Raw genomic sequence first — 17,526 nt, 5'->3', positions numbered from 1 at the left:
AATATTGATATAAAGGTGATAAAACATTTTATTATCTTTTTTTTTTAAGATTTTATTTATTTGACAGAGAGAGATCACAAGTAGATAGAGAGGCAGGCAGAGAGAGAGAGAGAGGGAAGCAGGCTCCCTGCTGAGCAGAGAGCCTGATGCAGACTCAATCCCAGGACCCCGAGATCATGACCTGAGCCGAAGGCAGCGGCTTAACCCACTGAGCCACCCAGGCGCCCCATTTTATTATCTTTTTAAATGTCTGCAGTCTCTGTAACAATGGTTCCTTTTTCATTTCTGTTATTGGTTATTTGTGCCATTTTATTTCTTGGTCTCACCACAGGTTTGTCAGTTTTATCAGTCTTTTAAAAGAATAAATTTCTGGCTTTGTTGATACTCTAATTTATTTTCTATATCATTAATTTTTATTCTTGTAAGTTCCTTGGTTTTAAATTGCTGTTCTACTAATTTCTTGAAAGAGATGAGTGATTTTCATTCTGTTTTCTAATATGTGCATATAAGGCTATAAATTTTCTTAAAATTGTGTTTGCTTAAAATTTTCCAGGGGCACCTGGGTGGCTCAAGGGGTTAAAGCCTCTGCCTTCTGCTCAGGTCATGATCCCAGAGTCTTGGGATCCAGCCCCACATGGGGCTCTCTGCTCAGCAGGGAGCCTGCTTACCTTCCTCTCTCTCTGCCTACTTGTGATCTCTGTCAAATAAATAAATAAAATCTTTTTAAAAAAATTTCCAAACATGAGATTATGTAGTTAACTTGTTATTAATGATTTGTTTTAAATGCAGTAAGGTCGAAGAATATGGCCTGTAGGGTTATAATCTTTTAAAATGTGTTGAAATTTCCCTTATGATTGAAGTATATGGTTAGTGTTCTCTGTGTGTTTGCAAAGAATATTCTGCAGCGGGGCGCCTGGGTGGCTCAGCGGGTTAAAGCCTCTGCCTTCAGCTCAGGTCATGATCCCAGGGTCCTGGGATTGAGCCCCGCATCGGGCTCTCTGCTTAGCTGGGAGCCTGCTTCCTCCCCTCTCTCTCTGCCTGCCTCTCTGCCTACTTGTAGTCTCTATCTGTCAAATAAATAAATCTTAAAAAAAAAAAAAAGAATATTCTGCAGCTGTTGGATATTCTGAGTGTTGGATGCAGGATTCTCCATGTTTATATGGTCAAGTTTGTTAATCATATTGTCAGGTTTTACTATCAGTTACTGAAAGAAGCATATTAAAATCTCCTTTGTGGATAAATTGATTTCTTGTTAATTTTTGCTTTATATGTATTGAAATTATGTTGTTAGGCGCATGCTAATGTATACTTTCTACTTGACTGAACTATTAAGCCCTTAAATATGAAAGGCAAAACTTTAAAACACAGGAATAAAACAGGGGAGAATACCTCTCAGGCCTCTGGGTAGAGAATAACATTTTAACAGACACAAGTATTAACCAGTAGAAAGTATTTGCACTATGAATAACCAACAAAAGATTGGTATCTAGAACACATAAGTAACCCTATGATTCAGTAAGAGACAGACAACACAATAGATAATATGGGCAAACACCTGAATGGACATTTCATAGAAGAAGAAATTTAAATGGCCAATAAACTTTAAAAAGATGCTCAGCCATAGGGGTAATTAGGGAAATGCAAACTAAAACTATGAGATACCATCATGTACCCACTTAACTGGCAATAATTGAATTGCTAAAAACATAGATTAATGGGAACTTTAGGAATGTAAATTGGCATAGTCACTTTGACCAACAATTTAGCATGACTTACTTAAAAATGTGCATACCCTACCCGCCAGCATTTATTAGATATATACCTAGAGAAACTCTTGCTCTCCTTTACCAGTACATCTTGTACAATAATGTTTACGGCAAAATTGTTGCTAAAGCAACAGCAACAACCAAAAACAAAACTAGAAACAACTACTTATTTATCAACAGTAGTTTGGATATTTAAACTGTTGTAGTTTCACAGAATGAAATACAACATAATTTTGAATTTCAAAAAAGCTAAGGAAGACATAGAACATGATTCCATTAATTTAAACTTAAAACAACAGACATAAGGGGGGTTCCTGGCTGGATCAGTTGGAAGAGTATGTGACTCGAACTCAGGGTGGTGAGTTTGAGCCCATGGTGGGTGTAGAGATTACGTAGATAATTTTTTTTTTAATTAAAAAAAAAAACCAGGCATAATGAAACTATTTTTAAGGATACATATATATGAAAAAACAAATCAATATGGTTGTTGGAAAAATATACCTATGAATTATTTTCAGAAAGGAAAAAAACAGGTACAAAATATAGAATAATGATTACTTCAGGGCCTATAGAGGGACACTGGGGGCCTTAAAAGGTTTTGATACTATTCTGTATGCAAAGCTAGATGGTCAATTAATGAGTATTTGTTTTTTGTATCATTCTCTAAATTGCATATATATATACACTCAAACACACATAACATCTATATATATAAATACTCTCTTATGTATATTTTACAATTTAATTCTTAAAAATAATCAATTAGGTAAACTTTTGAGGATTTTATGTAAAGTAGTTAAGCATATCTCTGGCCTTGAATAAATCACTTTTACTCATCTGAAAAATAAATTTGTCCAGAGCATCTCTTTCCTAGGAAGTACTTAGTAATCCAGTATTTCTTTTTTTTTCTCCTATATCTCAACTATGTTATACAACTGTGCAATGATATTGCCACTGCTATTCTAAAGGTCAATTTAGTCACAGAAAAGTGCAGTCTTTCTCCTTTTAAGGTTCTCTTCTCTGAATCCTAACACAGTGACTTTACCTTCTACTTTTTTGTTACCAGCAGACTCATCTCCTAGGATAAAACCATATATAAGATAGCTCTAATAATAATTCTTAGTGAATACCATTCAGAGTCTAGCAGGAAAGTCTCATATTTGTGTTTTATGATACATACTCATTAGAAGGATTCATACTCATTAGAAGGATTCCTGCCTTTAATTGTAATCTGAGTTCTATATAGAAGGATTGCTCAAATTATTCTGTATAGAATAACCAATTATTGGGGAAAACTGTGTGAAAATAAATTTGTGTTATCTATGATAAGACAAATGCTGGAGAGTTAAGATAGTATGTTAGAGAAAATATTAAGGTAGATACCTACAGATAGTGGAAAATATGTATACACCTGTGGTCTGTCCTGGTTCCTCTGGTGATTCGGAAAAAAATTTATTTTTCCCTTTTTTGAAAACTTTATTGTGGTATAATTTACATCCTGTAAAATCTGCCTGTTATAAGTAGATGGTTTACTAATTTCTAGTATATTTATATAACTATCCAACCATCAACCACAAAAAACATTCATTTTTAAGAAACATATTTACCAATTCAGATTAGAATTTTTTATTCATTCTTATTCATCTTTCACTGTCTCCAACTTAATCACAACTTTTTTTTAGAATTTTATCTTCCTATTCTGGTGAATATTAACCTCTCCTTTCTCTGAACTCTGAACTCTATCCCCAAAGGCAGACTTTAGATATTGATTAAATAACCAAGCATCTGAATTTAAGTCTCTGCAAGTGAACCTTTTTTTCTTATGTTTCTTTTACATCTTTCAAAACATCCAGCAAGGTTTCAGGCACAAAACAAGTCCTTATTACATTCTGATTTAAGTGAATTTATTTATTTATTTATTTTAAGATACACAATTTGGGGCACCTGGCTGGCTCATTCAGTTAAGTGGCTGCCTTCAGCTCAGGTCATGATCCTGGGGTCTTGGGATCGAACCCCTCATTGGGCTCCCAGCTCAGTTGGAAGCCTGCCTCTCCCTTTGCCTCCCCCCCCACCCCGCTTATACATGTGCACTCACTCTTTTTCAAATAAATAAATAAAATCTTTTGAAAAAAAAGATACACGATTTATTTATACATTTATTTATTTATTTAAGTAGGCTCCATGTCCAATGTGGGGCTGGAACTCACAGCCTCAAGATAAGACTTGCATGCTCTACTGACTGAACCAGTCAGGTGCCACAAATTTTTTTTATTTATTTAAGTAGTTTTCTTTAAAAGTAGCCATAGTCATGTCATGGCTGTTTGCCCAACTCAGCAGCTATGAATATGTGTGTATTGTAAATGCCAGCAGTACAAATGCCACAGAATATTACCTGTGGTATGTGTTTATCCTTCCCATTATGATAGATAAATAAGGGGGCTTTTACCCTGCCAAAGAGTGTTGGCGAGTGCTAATTGTAATTTTAAAGGGCCAGTGCTGTAGGTCCTAGGTATCCCCCCCCCCACAAACACAAAAACCCTATCAGATGTAGAGAATGAAGCCCAGTTAGATGGGACTTTGAAGGAAAAGAAGGGATAGTTCATCAAGGGTACTGCTGAACTAAATGATGCTAAGAACTGTAGACAGAAGGAACACGCTGGAGGATGAGTGTACTGGAGAGGACAAGATAAAAAATACTGATATTTAAATTATAGGCAGGAATGATGGAAAAGACATAGTCAAAAGCAGACTGAAATACTTAAATATATTTGAGTACAGAAAAACAAGTACCTCCATAGACAAAGCAAGAAAAAGAGAGAGAGTCAGATTTGCTGGACTCTTGAGAGAATTCAAGACAAAATTATAAACTAGCCCAGATGATTTCCTGTTTTTTCTATAAATCTCTGCAACAAGTTCTAGAAAAGAAAGCTATTGCAAAATTTATATTAAAAGATAAATGGGGGGGGGGGTGCCTAGGTGGCTCAGTTGATTAAGCTTCTGCCTTCAGCTCAGGTCATGATCCTAGAGTCCTGGGATCAAGCCCCTTATTGGGCTCCCTACTCAGCAGGGAGTCTGCTCTTCCCTCTCCTTCTGCTCCTGCCCCCCTCTCGTGCTCTCTGTTTCTCTCAAAATGAATAAATAAAATCTCTTAAAAATAAAAAATAAATAGGAAGAAGAGTACACATCTAAAAATTTACCTATTAAGAGTCTTGTGCTAAGAATAATAGCAGCATAATAGAATTTCAGGACATCCAAACTTTCCAAGCATCACAAACTGAAGTTGCAGTTTGCTCCAGTGACAATAGCATGATGATCATTCTCATGAAGAATGGCTCCTGTGTCACAGAGGACCCCAGAGAAGTGGAGGAACATCTTGAAAAGCTCCAGTGAAATTTATTTAAGACACTGAGAATGGAATTTAGTTTTGTGAATCCTTTCTTCATTATTCTAGAGTTTCCCATAAACTGGAAAGAGAAACAGACTGGTAAACTATTTTAATACCTCTTTAATAACACTCTGAATACACACTAGTATGACTAATTACTGTGGATGTAAGATATGCAAGGGTTCTTTATTCTCTCCACCATCATTAAGGCAAGGGCAGAAGTAGGGATAAAGTTTCTCCGTGAAATTGTTAGTGAAGGTGTAAATGTGGGTCATGGTTTTAGCATTGTAGAAGGACACCTGCCCTCCTTCATAATCCAGGTATATGCCGACCTTGTTGAGGTTGTTAGTCAGTTTCAGACTGCAAGATGGCAAATCCAGAGCCTTTAGGTCAGTTTGGTTCCTTAGTCTTAAAAGCCAGAATCCTTGCTCAGGAGTCAGAGGACAGCTGCCCTTCCGAATGATGGATTCTCTGACGACTCCAACTGTCCATTTTGTCTTCTTTGCTACTTCTACTTCCCAGTACCACTTTCCAGATGTGAAGCCTTTTGAGCCCAGCACAGCCACACTTGAGTCAAACCTTTCTGGATCATCGGGCATTACCTGCTTAATGTCACCATGCCACACACTGGTTCGGTTTTTGGAGAGCATCAGATTTGGGTGAGCTGTTTTAGGGTCCAGAGTTAATGAAGATAGGCCTAGTAAGAAAAGAAAGCAGGGCATGGGAGAAAAGGGATGAATGCAAATTCCTATAGTTAAAGACCGTATTTACACAGAAATCACTGCTTTATCTTCCCATGCATGTATGCTCTTAGACAAGTAATTACTTATATACTTGTTTTATACCCATATGGCTATATTCTATACATTTTTAAATTAGTGGTAAAAGCCTGACTTTATTCTGAAGAAATTTATGGTCCAACAAAGAAAACAATACAAATAATATTAATCTGTACTAAAAAATTTTAAGAAAATACAAATATCAAAGGCATAAAGATAGGTAAGTTTGTCCTTGGAAAATTTTTTAAAGACAATAAGTATTTCAGTTATGAGATGTATTCAGGATGCACTGGATAAACAGAGGCCAAAAGCAATGGGTTAAAAATAGCAGATTATGTGAGGGAGAAGGTAAGGGCTTGCCTGTTAGAGGCAGGTAATTCTGAACTACCTGGGAGGGTTTAGAAGACAATGGTGAGAAATGTATATTTGATTTAATAGATAATGGGACTTTTGAGATGTGGAGTGGTTTATGCCACTGCTAATCAGAATGTGTGGTTACCAATCTGGAACAAAACAGTACAGAAATTAAAATTAAGCTCTTAGAATCTCTCCCTCCATCCTTCCTTCCTTCCTCTTTTTTTTGTTAAATATTTATTTACTTATTTTAGAGAGATAAAGAGAATGGGTGGGGAAGGGCAGAAGGAGAGGATCTCCAGCAGACTCAGTGAGGAACCCAACCTGGGGCTGGATCTCATGACCCTGAGATCATGACCTGAGCCGAAATCAAGAGTCAAATACTTAACTGACTGAGCCACCTAGGTGCACTGCTCTTAGAAACTTTCATAGCAATCTTATAGGGCAATTTTATGTCAGTTGGTCTAATAATTGAACAACTGGGCTTGCACTTTGTAATATTTTTTAATTCCACTTTTTCAGGTAATTAATTTGTATTGTCTTCCACAAATATATCAGTCCATGACAGGTTGAGTTTTTAAAAACTGGTTATTCATCACAGGTTATTTGCCTAGCACTGATTTAGACAAGTAAGTTGGTAGCAATGTAAAAAATTTCTAAATGAAGAGATGTTAGAAGCATATCAGCAAGGAGATAACATAAATTTTAGGCGTAAGGTAACCAAACCTTGGCACAAAATTTGATAAAGGAAACAAACTATGTGTTCACATGAGGGACACAGATACATATATGCATGTACTTGCCATTAATGAATTTATTTATCTTGGAAGTGAGATCAGTCCAGTCTAACTTTCTCTTCCCAGAGAAGCCAGAGTCTTTTGTATCATCCCAAGAAATTCTCTTCTAATATGAGACTTTGTAGAATCCTGACTTTTTCCATCCAGGCTGAATCTTCCCTCCCTCACATATTGCCATTTGTCTTGGGTTGTTCCTCTTCCAGTGTGAGAACTGGGATTTCTTTAGAGTTGTCAGACTCCTTACCAACCTCTTTAGAAATGCAGTCTGCTGTTGTCACCAAACCTCTCACACCTCCAGCTAACTCAGCCTGCCCTGGCTTCAAAGATAGAAGTCAGCTTTGCCTCCCCTCTTTTCTTCTCATACCATATTCAGTCCAACAGTACATTCTGTCAACCCCACCTTTAAAATATATCCTGAGCCTACTCAGAATACAGACAGATAACTTTCACAAATACTGCTAGCCTGGACTATTGCAGAAGCTTTTTAACTGTTCCGTTTCCGCTCTTGCCCCTCTGCATCCTATTCTGCCGTATGAATGAGATCATCCAGTTCTACTCAACACACTCTTAAGGCTTTCCCATCACACCCAAGATAAAATCTGGAGTCCTTACAGAGCAAACAGGACCTACATGATTTACCTACTTCTGTGACCTCATCTCCTAACACACACCTCTCTTATTTACTTTGATTCAATCATCTCTACCTTATGGCTGTTTCTTGAATATACCAAACTCTTTCAGACTTGAAGGTCTTTATACTTTCTTTCCTTGTCCTCAAACACTCTTTCCCCATATGGTTCACTCCTTTACATTATTCCAGCCTTTGTTCATGCAAGTTCAGTGAGATATCAGTGATTGAATATAGATACTGCAGTGCTCACTACAAAATTCTTTAAAGTTTTCTGTACGTTTGGAAATGTCTGTAATAAATACATAAGGAGGAATAAATACATAATAAAACATAGGGAGGGAGGAGTTAACTCCTCAAAGTTTTTTTCTGGCTAATGCCAAAAATAGTAGTTTCATCTGTTCATCACTGTTTGTACCCTTATTCTACTTTATTTTTTCTCGTTAATACTTACTTACTGAATATACCTTGCTTGATTTGTTTTAACAATGGTTATCATTTTGTGAAATTATTTGCTGTTTCAATGTCCATTTCTTCCACTAGAATGTAATCTCTGAGAGAATTTTATCTATTTTGTTTCCTCACATACCTTCAAAATTTTTAACTGTTCGTAGTTCATTCAAGCATTCAAGTAACTATTTGTTCAAGCATTCAGGTAACTATTTGTTAAATAAATAAATGAACTTCAGAATTCCATTTGAATCCCCGACACTCAACTAATCCCACCATGCTTCATATTCCTATTATGCTTGGCCAAAACCCATAATGTAGACCCTTCCAGTGATTTATCCTTTAATGTACTCTTATCCCCATTGTTCTGTTCTTTGGTTCCTCTGCCTTCACCCATCCTCCTCCTCCTCCCACCCATCCCTTTCACTTTGCCCTGTAGAACTCCCTCTCTAAATAACTCTCCTGCATCCTCACTTTACAAATTTCTCTCATCACCAGAAACCTGGATGGTTCTTCTCCCAAAAAAATACAACTTGTTGGGTGCCTGGGTAGCTCAGTGGATTAAAGCCTCTGCCTTTGGCTCAGGCGCTGATCCCAGGGTCCTGGGATTGAGCCCCACATTGGGCTCTCTGCTCAGCAGGGAGCCTGCTTCCTCCTCTCTCTCTCCCTGCCTCTCTGCCTACTTGTGATCTCTCTGTCAAATAAATAAATAAAAATCTTTTAAAAAAATACAACTTGAAAAGTTCATGAGACTATTCATTTTCTGATTTCAGAGCTACCACTGGCACTTCTAGACCGCTACTCTAATCCCTATCCTCATGTAAAAATCACTCTTCTTTTGAGGCTCTTGTTATTCCATTTCATATTACCCTCTATCTCTATTTGATGTTATTATGTACAGACTTCCTCATTATACTCTCTGCATTTTGGGTTAACTTTACTCCTTTACCCCAACTCCAGCCCATCATCCCAAGTGATTTCACTGTCTTTTGGATATAGCCATTTTCCATTCTTACATTCTTGATTTTACTGCTAGTGATTTTTGACTCCATTATATTTCAGCTATCCATATTAATGACCACGTTCTGGATCTTGTAGTCATTGGGAACTATTCATTCTCTAAAATCTTAAACTCAGATATCCCATCCTCTTATATTTTATTTTCTCACTTTCATCTCCCCTACAACCATTACTTGATTTTATTAACAACTTTAATCTTTCATTTCTCGTTATTATCCTAATCCCGCTGCTTCCTGGCTTAAAATCCTTCCCTAAACTACTGAACATTGACAGTTATATTGCCAATAACCTTATCACTTTTATCCTTGTATCTGCAGCATCTGCCATGCAACTCTCCAACGCTGGATCTATCCAGCTATCAAAATTAACATGCTAATTCCTGACCATTGTAGGAGGAAAATCACAAAATTGTACATGTCGATATTACTGCAGATTCATTATTTCCATTCTGTGCTTGACCATCAGCACTGCCTAGAACTCCTATATTTTCCTATCAAACACTTTCCAGTTCCTCACAACAGCAATTTCAGACCTACAGCAACCTCCTCAAACCTCTATGCCATCACTTCCTTACTGCCAGGCAGATGATTTCATCTCCTGCTTCACAAAGGAAATATAGTACATCTTATAGGAATCCCTCAATTCTTCCCACTCATTCTGCAAGTTCCACCTGATAAAATTATTTACCTCTACCATTTTATCTTCTCTCCATTTTCAGAGGAAACTGAAGAAAGTCAATACTTCTGTCTGTTAGATCTCACTCACTCTTCCCTACTTCCACCAGTTATCCTGTCTTTTTTTAAATTTTATTTTATTTTTTCAGTGTTCCAAGAAGTTAACCCCTGTCTTATACCTTTGGTTTCTGCCTTTCTATAGGCTGTTTTCCTTCACTATGTTTTAAAAGTTCTTTTTTGGGGTGCCTGCCTGTCTCAGCTGGGAGAGCACGTAACTCTTAATGTAGAGGTCATGGGTTCGAGCCCCACGTTGGGTGTAGAGATTACTTAAAATGTTTTAAAAAGTCTTCTTTTGATTCTGTTGCCATATTCACATCTTCCCTTTAGTGAAGCTTCTCAAGCAAGTGACCTATTTACTTCACTACTGCTTCATTCCAAATCACTCCTGAACCCTTCATAATATAACCTAAACACAATCCACTCATTTAAAATTGCTGCACTGAAAGATAACCACACACAACAGTATACTTACAGTCCTAGCGGCCAAAGTATATAAATAATTCATACAACTTCCACAACTGCATGAGAAAAGATATTTGCAAATGATATATCCTCTAAAGGGTTAATTTCCAAAGTATATAAAGAACTTAGACAACAACAAAAAAACAAATAATCCAATTAAAAAAAAATGGGCAGAGGACCTGAATAGACATTTTTCCGAAGAAGACATACATATGGCCAACAGACACATGAAGAGATGCTCAACATCATTAAGCCTCAGAGAAATGCAAATTAAGGATACCTTACTCCTGTCAGAATGACTAGAATCAATAACATGAGAAATAACAAGTATTGGAAGATATGGAGAAAATAGAACCCTGTATACTGTTGGTGGGAATGCAAATTGGTGTAGCCAGTATAGAAAACAGTATGGAGTTTCCTCAAAAAATTAAAAATAGAATTACCATATGATCCAGTAATTCCACTACTGGGTATTTACCCAAAGAATATGAAAACACTAATTTGAAAAGATATATGCACCCCTATGTTTATTGCAGCATTATTTACAATAACCAAGATCTGGAACTAACCTAAGTGTCCATTGGTAGATGAATGGATTAAAAATGATGTGATATATATACAATGGGATATTACTCAGCCATTAAAAAGAATGAAATCTTGCCATTTGCGGCAACATGGATGGATCTAGAGGATCTATGCCAAGTGAATAAGTTTGAGAAAAACACACACCATATGATTTTTTTCATATGTGGAATTTAAGAAACAAAACAAATGAGCAAAGAAAAAGAGACCACTCCCCCCCCTTTTAAAAAGATTTTATTTTTAAGTAGCTCTACACTCATCATGGGTGGTGGTGGGGGGCTTGAATTCCCAACCCTGAGATCAAGAGTTGCATGCTCCACCGACTGAGCCAAACAGGTGTTGTCCCAAGAAAACAGACTCTTAAATCCAGAGAGCAAACTGATGGTTGCCAGAGGGGAGGTGAGTGGGAGAATGAGTGAAATAGAGGGGATTAAGAGTACACCTATCTTAATTAGCACTGAGAAATATATGAATCCTTGAATCATTTTTTTGTATACCTGAAACTAATACAACACATGACATGTTAATTATCTTGAGTTAAAAAAAAAAATTGCCCTTACCAAAGTCCCCATCCCTGTTAAAAAATCTCTTTCCAATCATTGTTTTTCTTTTTTCTTTTTCTTTCTTTCTTTTTTTTTTTTTTTTTTTTTTTTTTTGGAGAGGGATAGAGAGGGGTTAGGGGATGAAAGGGGAGAGGGAGAAAGAGAAAAGAGAATCTTAGGCCCAGTGTGGAACCCAAATGCAGAGCTTAGTCTCGCAACCCTGAAATCATGACCTGAGTCAAAATGAGTTGGATGCTTAACTGACTGAGCCACCCACGTACCCCTCCAATCGTTTTCAAAATTGGTCTTCACATTTGGCATGAGTGATTGCTCCCTTCTTCTTGATACTCTTTTTCCTTAGATTTTGTGTCTACTGCATTTCCTGGTTTTCTTCTTAGCCTCTTTTGCCAAAATTCCTCACTCTTTTTGGGAGGTGTCATTGCCCTTTATTTCTATATAAGATGCTCCCTCCTTAACTGTATGTTCTCAGTTTTCTTGAGAAATCTCATTTATATCAATAGCAACAGCCACCCCACTCAATACCACTTATTTTAGCCCTGGCCTCTCTTCTAAGCTCCAGTTAGAATAGTTACCTATTTAGAATTTTTTTATTTATTTTATATTTATTTATATTTAGAATAGTTACCCATATATTCACTTAGTTTTCCTATAGATCAAACACAACATGGCCAAAATGAACTCCTCAACCCCCTCCAAAATCTGTATCTCCTATAGTTTTATCCTTGACATTACCTTTCCCTACCCCCTACTACCAACTCCTATCCAGTATATTTCAGCTTTTGGAATTCTGTTTCTAGAATCTATTCTTTATTTTCCATTCCCATTCCCATGCCTTTGGCTTAGCTCTTAACTTTTCACCTAGGTAGCTAGTCATAGACTCTACTCTGGTCTTTTAGTGTCTCCTTCCTGGGACAGAAATTATGTCTTTTATTTCTGAACCAATTGAGTCCAACTTAGTGCTTAACACATACTAGGCTTTCCAAAAGAGAGTGTTGAATAAATGAATAAACTTTGGTAATGTTTTACTGATACATAACTAAAAGAAATGAAGTTTTTTAAAAGATTTTATTTATTTATTAGAGAGAGAATGAGAGAGAGAGAGAGAGAAAGTATGAGAGGAGAGAGGTTAGCTGGAGAAGCAGACTCCCTGCCAAGCAGGGCGCCTGATGTGGGACTTGATCCTGGGAGCCCAGGATCATGACCTGAGCCAAAGGCAGTTGCTCAACCAACTGAGCCACCCAGGCACCCTATATTAAAGTGTTTTAAATTGAATTATTCCTTACACTGGAATTGATAAAACTACAACCAGCAGACCAAATGTGGCCTGCTGCCTGTTTTGTAAATAAATTTGTATTGAGAACATTAACTGAAAATTGAACACATTAACAGCCATTCATTTACACATTGTAAATGATTGCCATTTCTTTTTTTTTTTTTAAGGTTTTATTTGTTTATTCGACTGTGAGAGACACAGCAAGAGAGAGAGAGAAAACACAAGCAGGGGCAGTGGGAGAGGGGAAAAGCTGGCTTCCCACCAAGCAGGGAGCCCAATGTGGGTCTCAATCCCAGGATCCTGGGATCATGACCTGAGCCAAAGGCAGAAGCTTAATAATGAGCCACCCAGGCACCCCTATGATTGCCATTTCACTGCAATGACAGTTAAGTAGTTAAATTTTGTAGAAACATACAATCCACAAAACCTAAAATATTTACTATCAAACCATTTATTTAAAAAAAAGAAAAAAAGATCCAGCCTCTGCCCTAAAACAATAGCTTCTACTATAAGGCAGGAATAGAGAAAATATGAGCCTAAAGGATAAGCAAAGGTCTAGAAATAAAAAGTAAGAAGTGTATTTTACCAAGGTTCAACCACAGTTACATTATTAGTAAAATAACCATAGATTAAATGAATCTCATTTGATTTTCTTAGATGTCGACTTATACCAAAAATAAAGAAAAGTCAGTTTGTGCTTTAAATGATTGCTAGAAGTGAATTTTGATTTTACAGGGTAAAGAGTACAAGAAGTAAAACATGTGATCTGAACACTGCTCGAATTTGCAGAGTAGAATAACACAGAAGAATAACACAGAAGAGGGAGCTATATAGAGACTTTCAAATATCTACGAAGGGATTCCCTTAAGGTTGTATTGTTGTGCAGTGAAACTAATTAGGGCCAGTGAAAGAATCTCTAGAAAACGGGAGGCTGGACAATTACTAGAGCTCACACGAGTCTGGCAATAGTTTTCAATCCTGCAAGCCATAATGGGAAAATATTGTAATATATGGAACATCAGGCAGAGTATTCAGAAGGATATTATATTAGGAAATGGGCTGAGTTAGTCCTACATTAAAGACTGCTCTTGAACCACTCTAGCAAAGCTTAAACACCTCAACAAAGCTTAATGAAAGCATCAAAAGGAAAAAAGTTATTTAACTACATGCCAAAGTTAAATCCAATAGAATATAAAGGATTACAACAAGATCCAGTGAACAGCAATGTAAATTGATCATGCTTGGCATTCAATAAAAAATGACCAGCCAGCAGAAACAAATCTCCCATGCAGAAGAATTCCAAATAATTTATGTAGATAGTCTACACTCCTTAAGTGTGGGCTGTGCATAGTGACTTCCTTCCATAGTGTAAAGGGGTCAGGGAATAACTTTATAGTGAGAAACCTGACAAATACTGCCTCAGTTAGCACAGATGTTATAAGTAAAAACAAATACCAAGATGCTAGATTTAAGCCCAGTCATATTGATAATAACATTAAATGTCAAGGGTCAGAATGCCTCAAAAGATAGTCAGATCAGATTTAAAAACCCACAAGTCTTTACATGCTAGCTACATAAAATGTACCTGAAATATAAAAATACTAATAAGTTAAAAATAAGATGATGGGAAAAGATACATCACTGTGCAGTGATGTCTCCATAACAATATTATCGATATATGCAATAACATAAGTAAATCTCAGAAAGCATTATGCTAAGTGAAAAAGCCAGATAGAAAAGATTACATGATGTATGATTCCATTTATTTGAGAGTTTAGAAAAGGCGCAACTAAAGTGAAATAAAGCAGATCTGTGAGTGTTAGGGCTTGGAAGAGAATGAAGGAACTGATTACAAAGGAATATGAAGATTTGGGGGTGATTGAAACTTTTAGAGATGTTTACAGAAGTTTATATATTTGTCAAAACTCATCAAATCGCACACTTAAAATTGGTAAATTTTATTCTGTATTAATTAAACCTCAGCAAAGCTGTGTTTTCATTGTCAATTACTTGGAAAATTTGTTGACAGGAATAAATTTGTGATTGTCATTAAATCAGTAACTACAAACAATAATAATGAATGTATGTGAATTTTAAAATATTTAGAATTTTATTTTATAAATATTACTTAGATCTTTATGTTCTTGAATTGCCATTTGAGTTTCTTTTTTCCTGCTCAGTCCCTTGGTATCTGCAGGATAAACAAAAATGTGTGTCCTTATTCGACACATCTGTTGAAATTATTGGTTTTCTTTTAAAGCACTGAAAATCTCTAAACCGTAAAATGTTATACATTAGGAACATCAAACACAAGAGGATCTATAAAGACTCTATTACGTAAAAAAGTATGTACAGGGACGCCTGGGTGGCTCAGTTGGTTAAGCTGCTGCCTTCGGCTCAGGTTGTGATCCCAGGGTTCTGGGATCAAGTCCTGCATTGCGCTCCTTGCTTGGCGGGAAGCCTGCTTCTCTTGCTGCCTCTGCCTGCCACTCTGCCTGCTTGTGTGTGCTCTCTCTCTCTAACTCTCTCTCTCTCTCTCTCCCTGACAAATAAATAAATAAATAAAATCTTCAAAAAAAAAAAAAGTATGTACAGTAACCTCCTTGTTCAGGGCAGAGAAGCCCAGAGATTTATTTAGAAAAACAGGATAAAATAACTGGTTGTCACATTTGATAGAACAGTGAAACAAAATCATAAGCTGAGAAGAAATTCTCACATCAGACTCTCTTTCCCAATGAAAAGTCATAAATTCTTGGTCATGGTACAAAAAGAAATTCAGTCATACTGACTGAAGTCTTACCATAGTCGTCTTTTGGCTAAACTCTACCCTTCTCCCATCCCAAACTCTATAGTACTAATTAGGGCCACAGACGAGGTCCCACAGAAGGAACATAGATTCCTGGGAGACCCAGAAACCAATAACTACTACCCACTGATACCTGGAGAGAGAGAAAACTGCATTTCCCTCCACATCATATATTGGATGGGACCTTTGTACAGGCCTGGGTTCAGCTTTCTGGAGATAAGCTCTCTGGGCATCAACACCTTTGTTCCTTGTTCTAAGCTGCAGGGGACATAAATAGTTTATTCTTAGACATCCTCTAGGGACTGAAGGAAAGATGTTAATACCATGCAGAAACACTTACCTATCCAAGAGAGATGAGATGTCCTAGAAGAGGAAAGGAGTAATAAAGAAGTTAGATGCCTGCTTATGAACACCAGAAATTTCTTTGGTGATACTGGCTACCACCAGAATTTCACCATCAATACTGGGATCCTGTGCAGGTGTCCTCATTCTATCAGCAGTAACTCCTCCCATCCTCCGTATGCCTTTCCTGATCAGGTATCCTTCATCTAACCCATGACAAACTGGTTTTATCTTATTCTGATTTTCTAGAGTTCCCTTTTACATGGAACCAGAGAAATTGGGATGCCTGGGTGACCAGTTGGTTAAGTGGCTGCTTTCGGCCCAGATCATGATCTTAGGGTCTTGGGATTGAGCCCCACATCGGACTCTTTGTTCTGTGCGGAGTCTGCTTCTCCCTCTCCCTCTGTGTTCTCTCTCTCTCTCTCTCAAATAAATAAATAAATAAAATCTTTTTTAAAAAGAGAAATTAATAGGCTATTTCTACTTATACTGGTTTTAGTAGAAAAACACTATAGGTCTTCCAGTCCCAAAGCTACTTTTTCTTGCTCTGGCTAAGTAAACTTCTGAGGGCTGAGATGATAATGACACTTTAAAGGTCAAGCTTCAGGTAGGAAAGACTGGCAAACATCTTTCAAACAGGTCAGTTGAAAGCCAGTCTAAAATACAACTCGGGTTGCAATATTCTTATTTTTGAGAAAAAAAGTTGAGAAAAAAATTTTGAGGAAAAAAAAGAACTTCAAAGTTCTTTATGAAGAAATATTAAAATATTAATAGATACCATTATTAATGGCATTTATTATCTTTCTTAGGAGGGTGAAAGTAAAGCTTCTTATGAGTGTAAGGCAAAAGTAGCCTTCTGCTTTTCTCCCTGAGAATCTTAAGAGGACTAAAATAGGTTTTTCTTACCCCCTCCTGGTAGGGAAAAGCTGTTTCTACATCTTTCTACCCTCTTTCCCCAACTATTGTACCCATAATTATGTTGATACGGAGTCTCACTTTGAGAAACTCGAAGGGATTCTGCTGTTCCATCCGTGCTTGGATGCTCATCAACATTTCCTTGGCTAGGAGACACTGTTCCTGAAGTTGGTTCATATTTAGCTCCATCTCCTCATTCAAGGCTTTCCCCTCTTCTCGGAGCTCATTTAAAATGTTCTTTTCTTTGCTGTGCAGGAACTGATGTAGCTTTAGAAACTCCAAGGAGATGTGTTGCTGCAGATGTAGCTTGTTTTCCTGGAAACCTCCATGATCATCACCTTGGTAATTACTGAGACTAGCACTTGGGGATGGGGGCCCACACCACCAATACTCATACAACTTGGGAAATACCATTTAACAGGAAGATGCATTAAAATGGCTCTTGAGTATCATCACTCAACCATACTAAATAGTAGGAGTCCTCCGGGAGACTTACTTTATTTTTCATAGTTCAATAGTTCAGGAATATATTAGTCAAAAGTGGTCTCTAGGTACCTATCTCAGTACTGAGGGTGGTAACCAATGCCATATTAAATAAGGCTGTGGGATTAATTAATTAAACATTCTAGAATGAATGATAGTACCCTCCTACCCAGAAGTACAAACCAAT

At 36.9% G+C, this 17,526-nt stretch overlaps 1 protein-coding gene across 1 annotated transcript in view; it reads right to left on the bottom strand.

Annotated features, from left to right (window-relative positions):
• Nucleotides 1–5,306: 5,306 nt before the first annotated feature.
• TRIM69 (tripartite motif containing 69) overlaps nt 5,307–17,526 on the bottom strand; it is a 35,833-nt gene continuing 23,613 nt past the window's right edge. Inside the window, exons 4-7 of the mRNA XM_046007857.1 lie at nt 16,938–17,171; nt 15,940–15,962; nt 15,733–15,857; nt 5,307–5,848 (exon numbers count right to left, since the gene is read on the bottom strand). Of these exons, the coding sequence (XP_045863813.1) occupies nt 5,307–5,848; nt 15,733–15,857; nt 15,940–15,962; nt 16,938–17,171 (924 nt within the window). The remainder of the gene's footprint in view (nt 5,849–15,732; nt 15,858–15,939; nt 15,963–16,937; nt 17,172–17,526) is intronic.

The sequence above is a fragment of the Meles meles genome, chromosome 6, assembly GCF_922984935.1.
Source record: "Meles meles chromosome 6, mMelMel3.1 paternal haplotype, whole genome shotgun sequence".
In the NCBI taxonomy this organism is placed as follows: domain Eukaryota; kingdom Metazoa; phylum Chordata; class Mammalia; order Carnivora; family Mustelidae; genus Meles; species Meles meles.
This window is presented reverse-complemented; position numbering and strand designations above follow the sequence as displayed.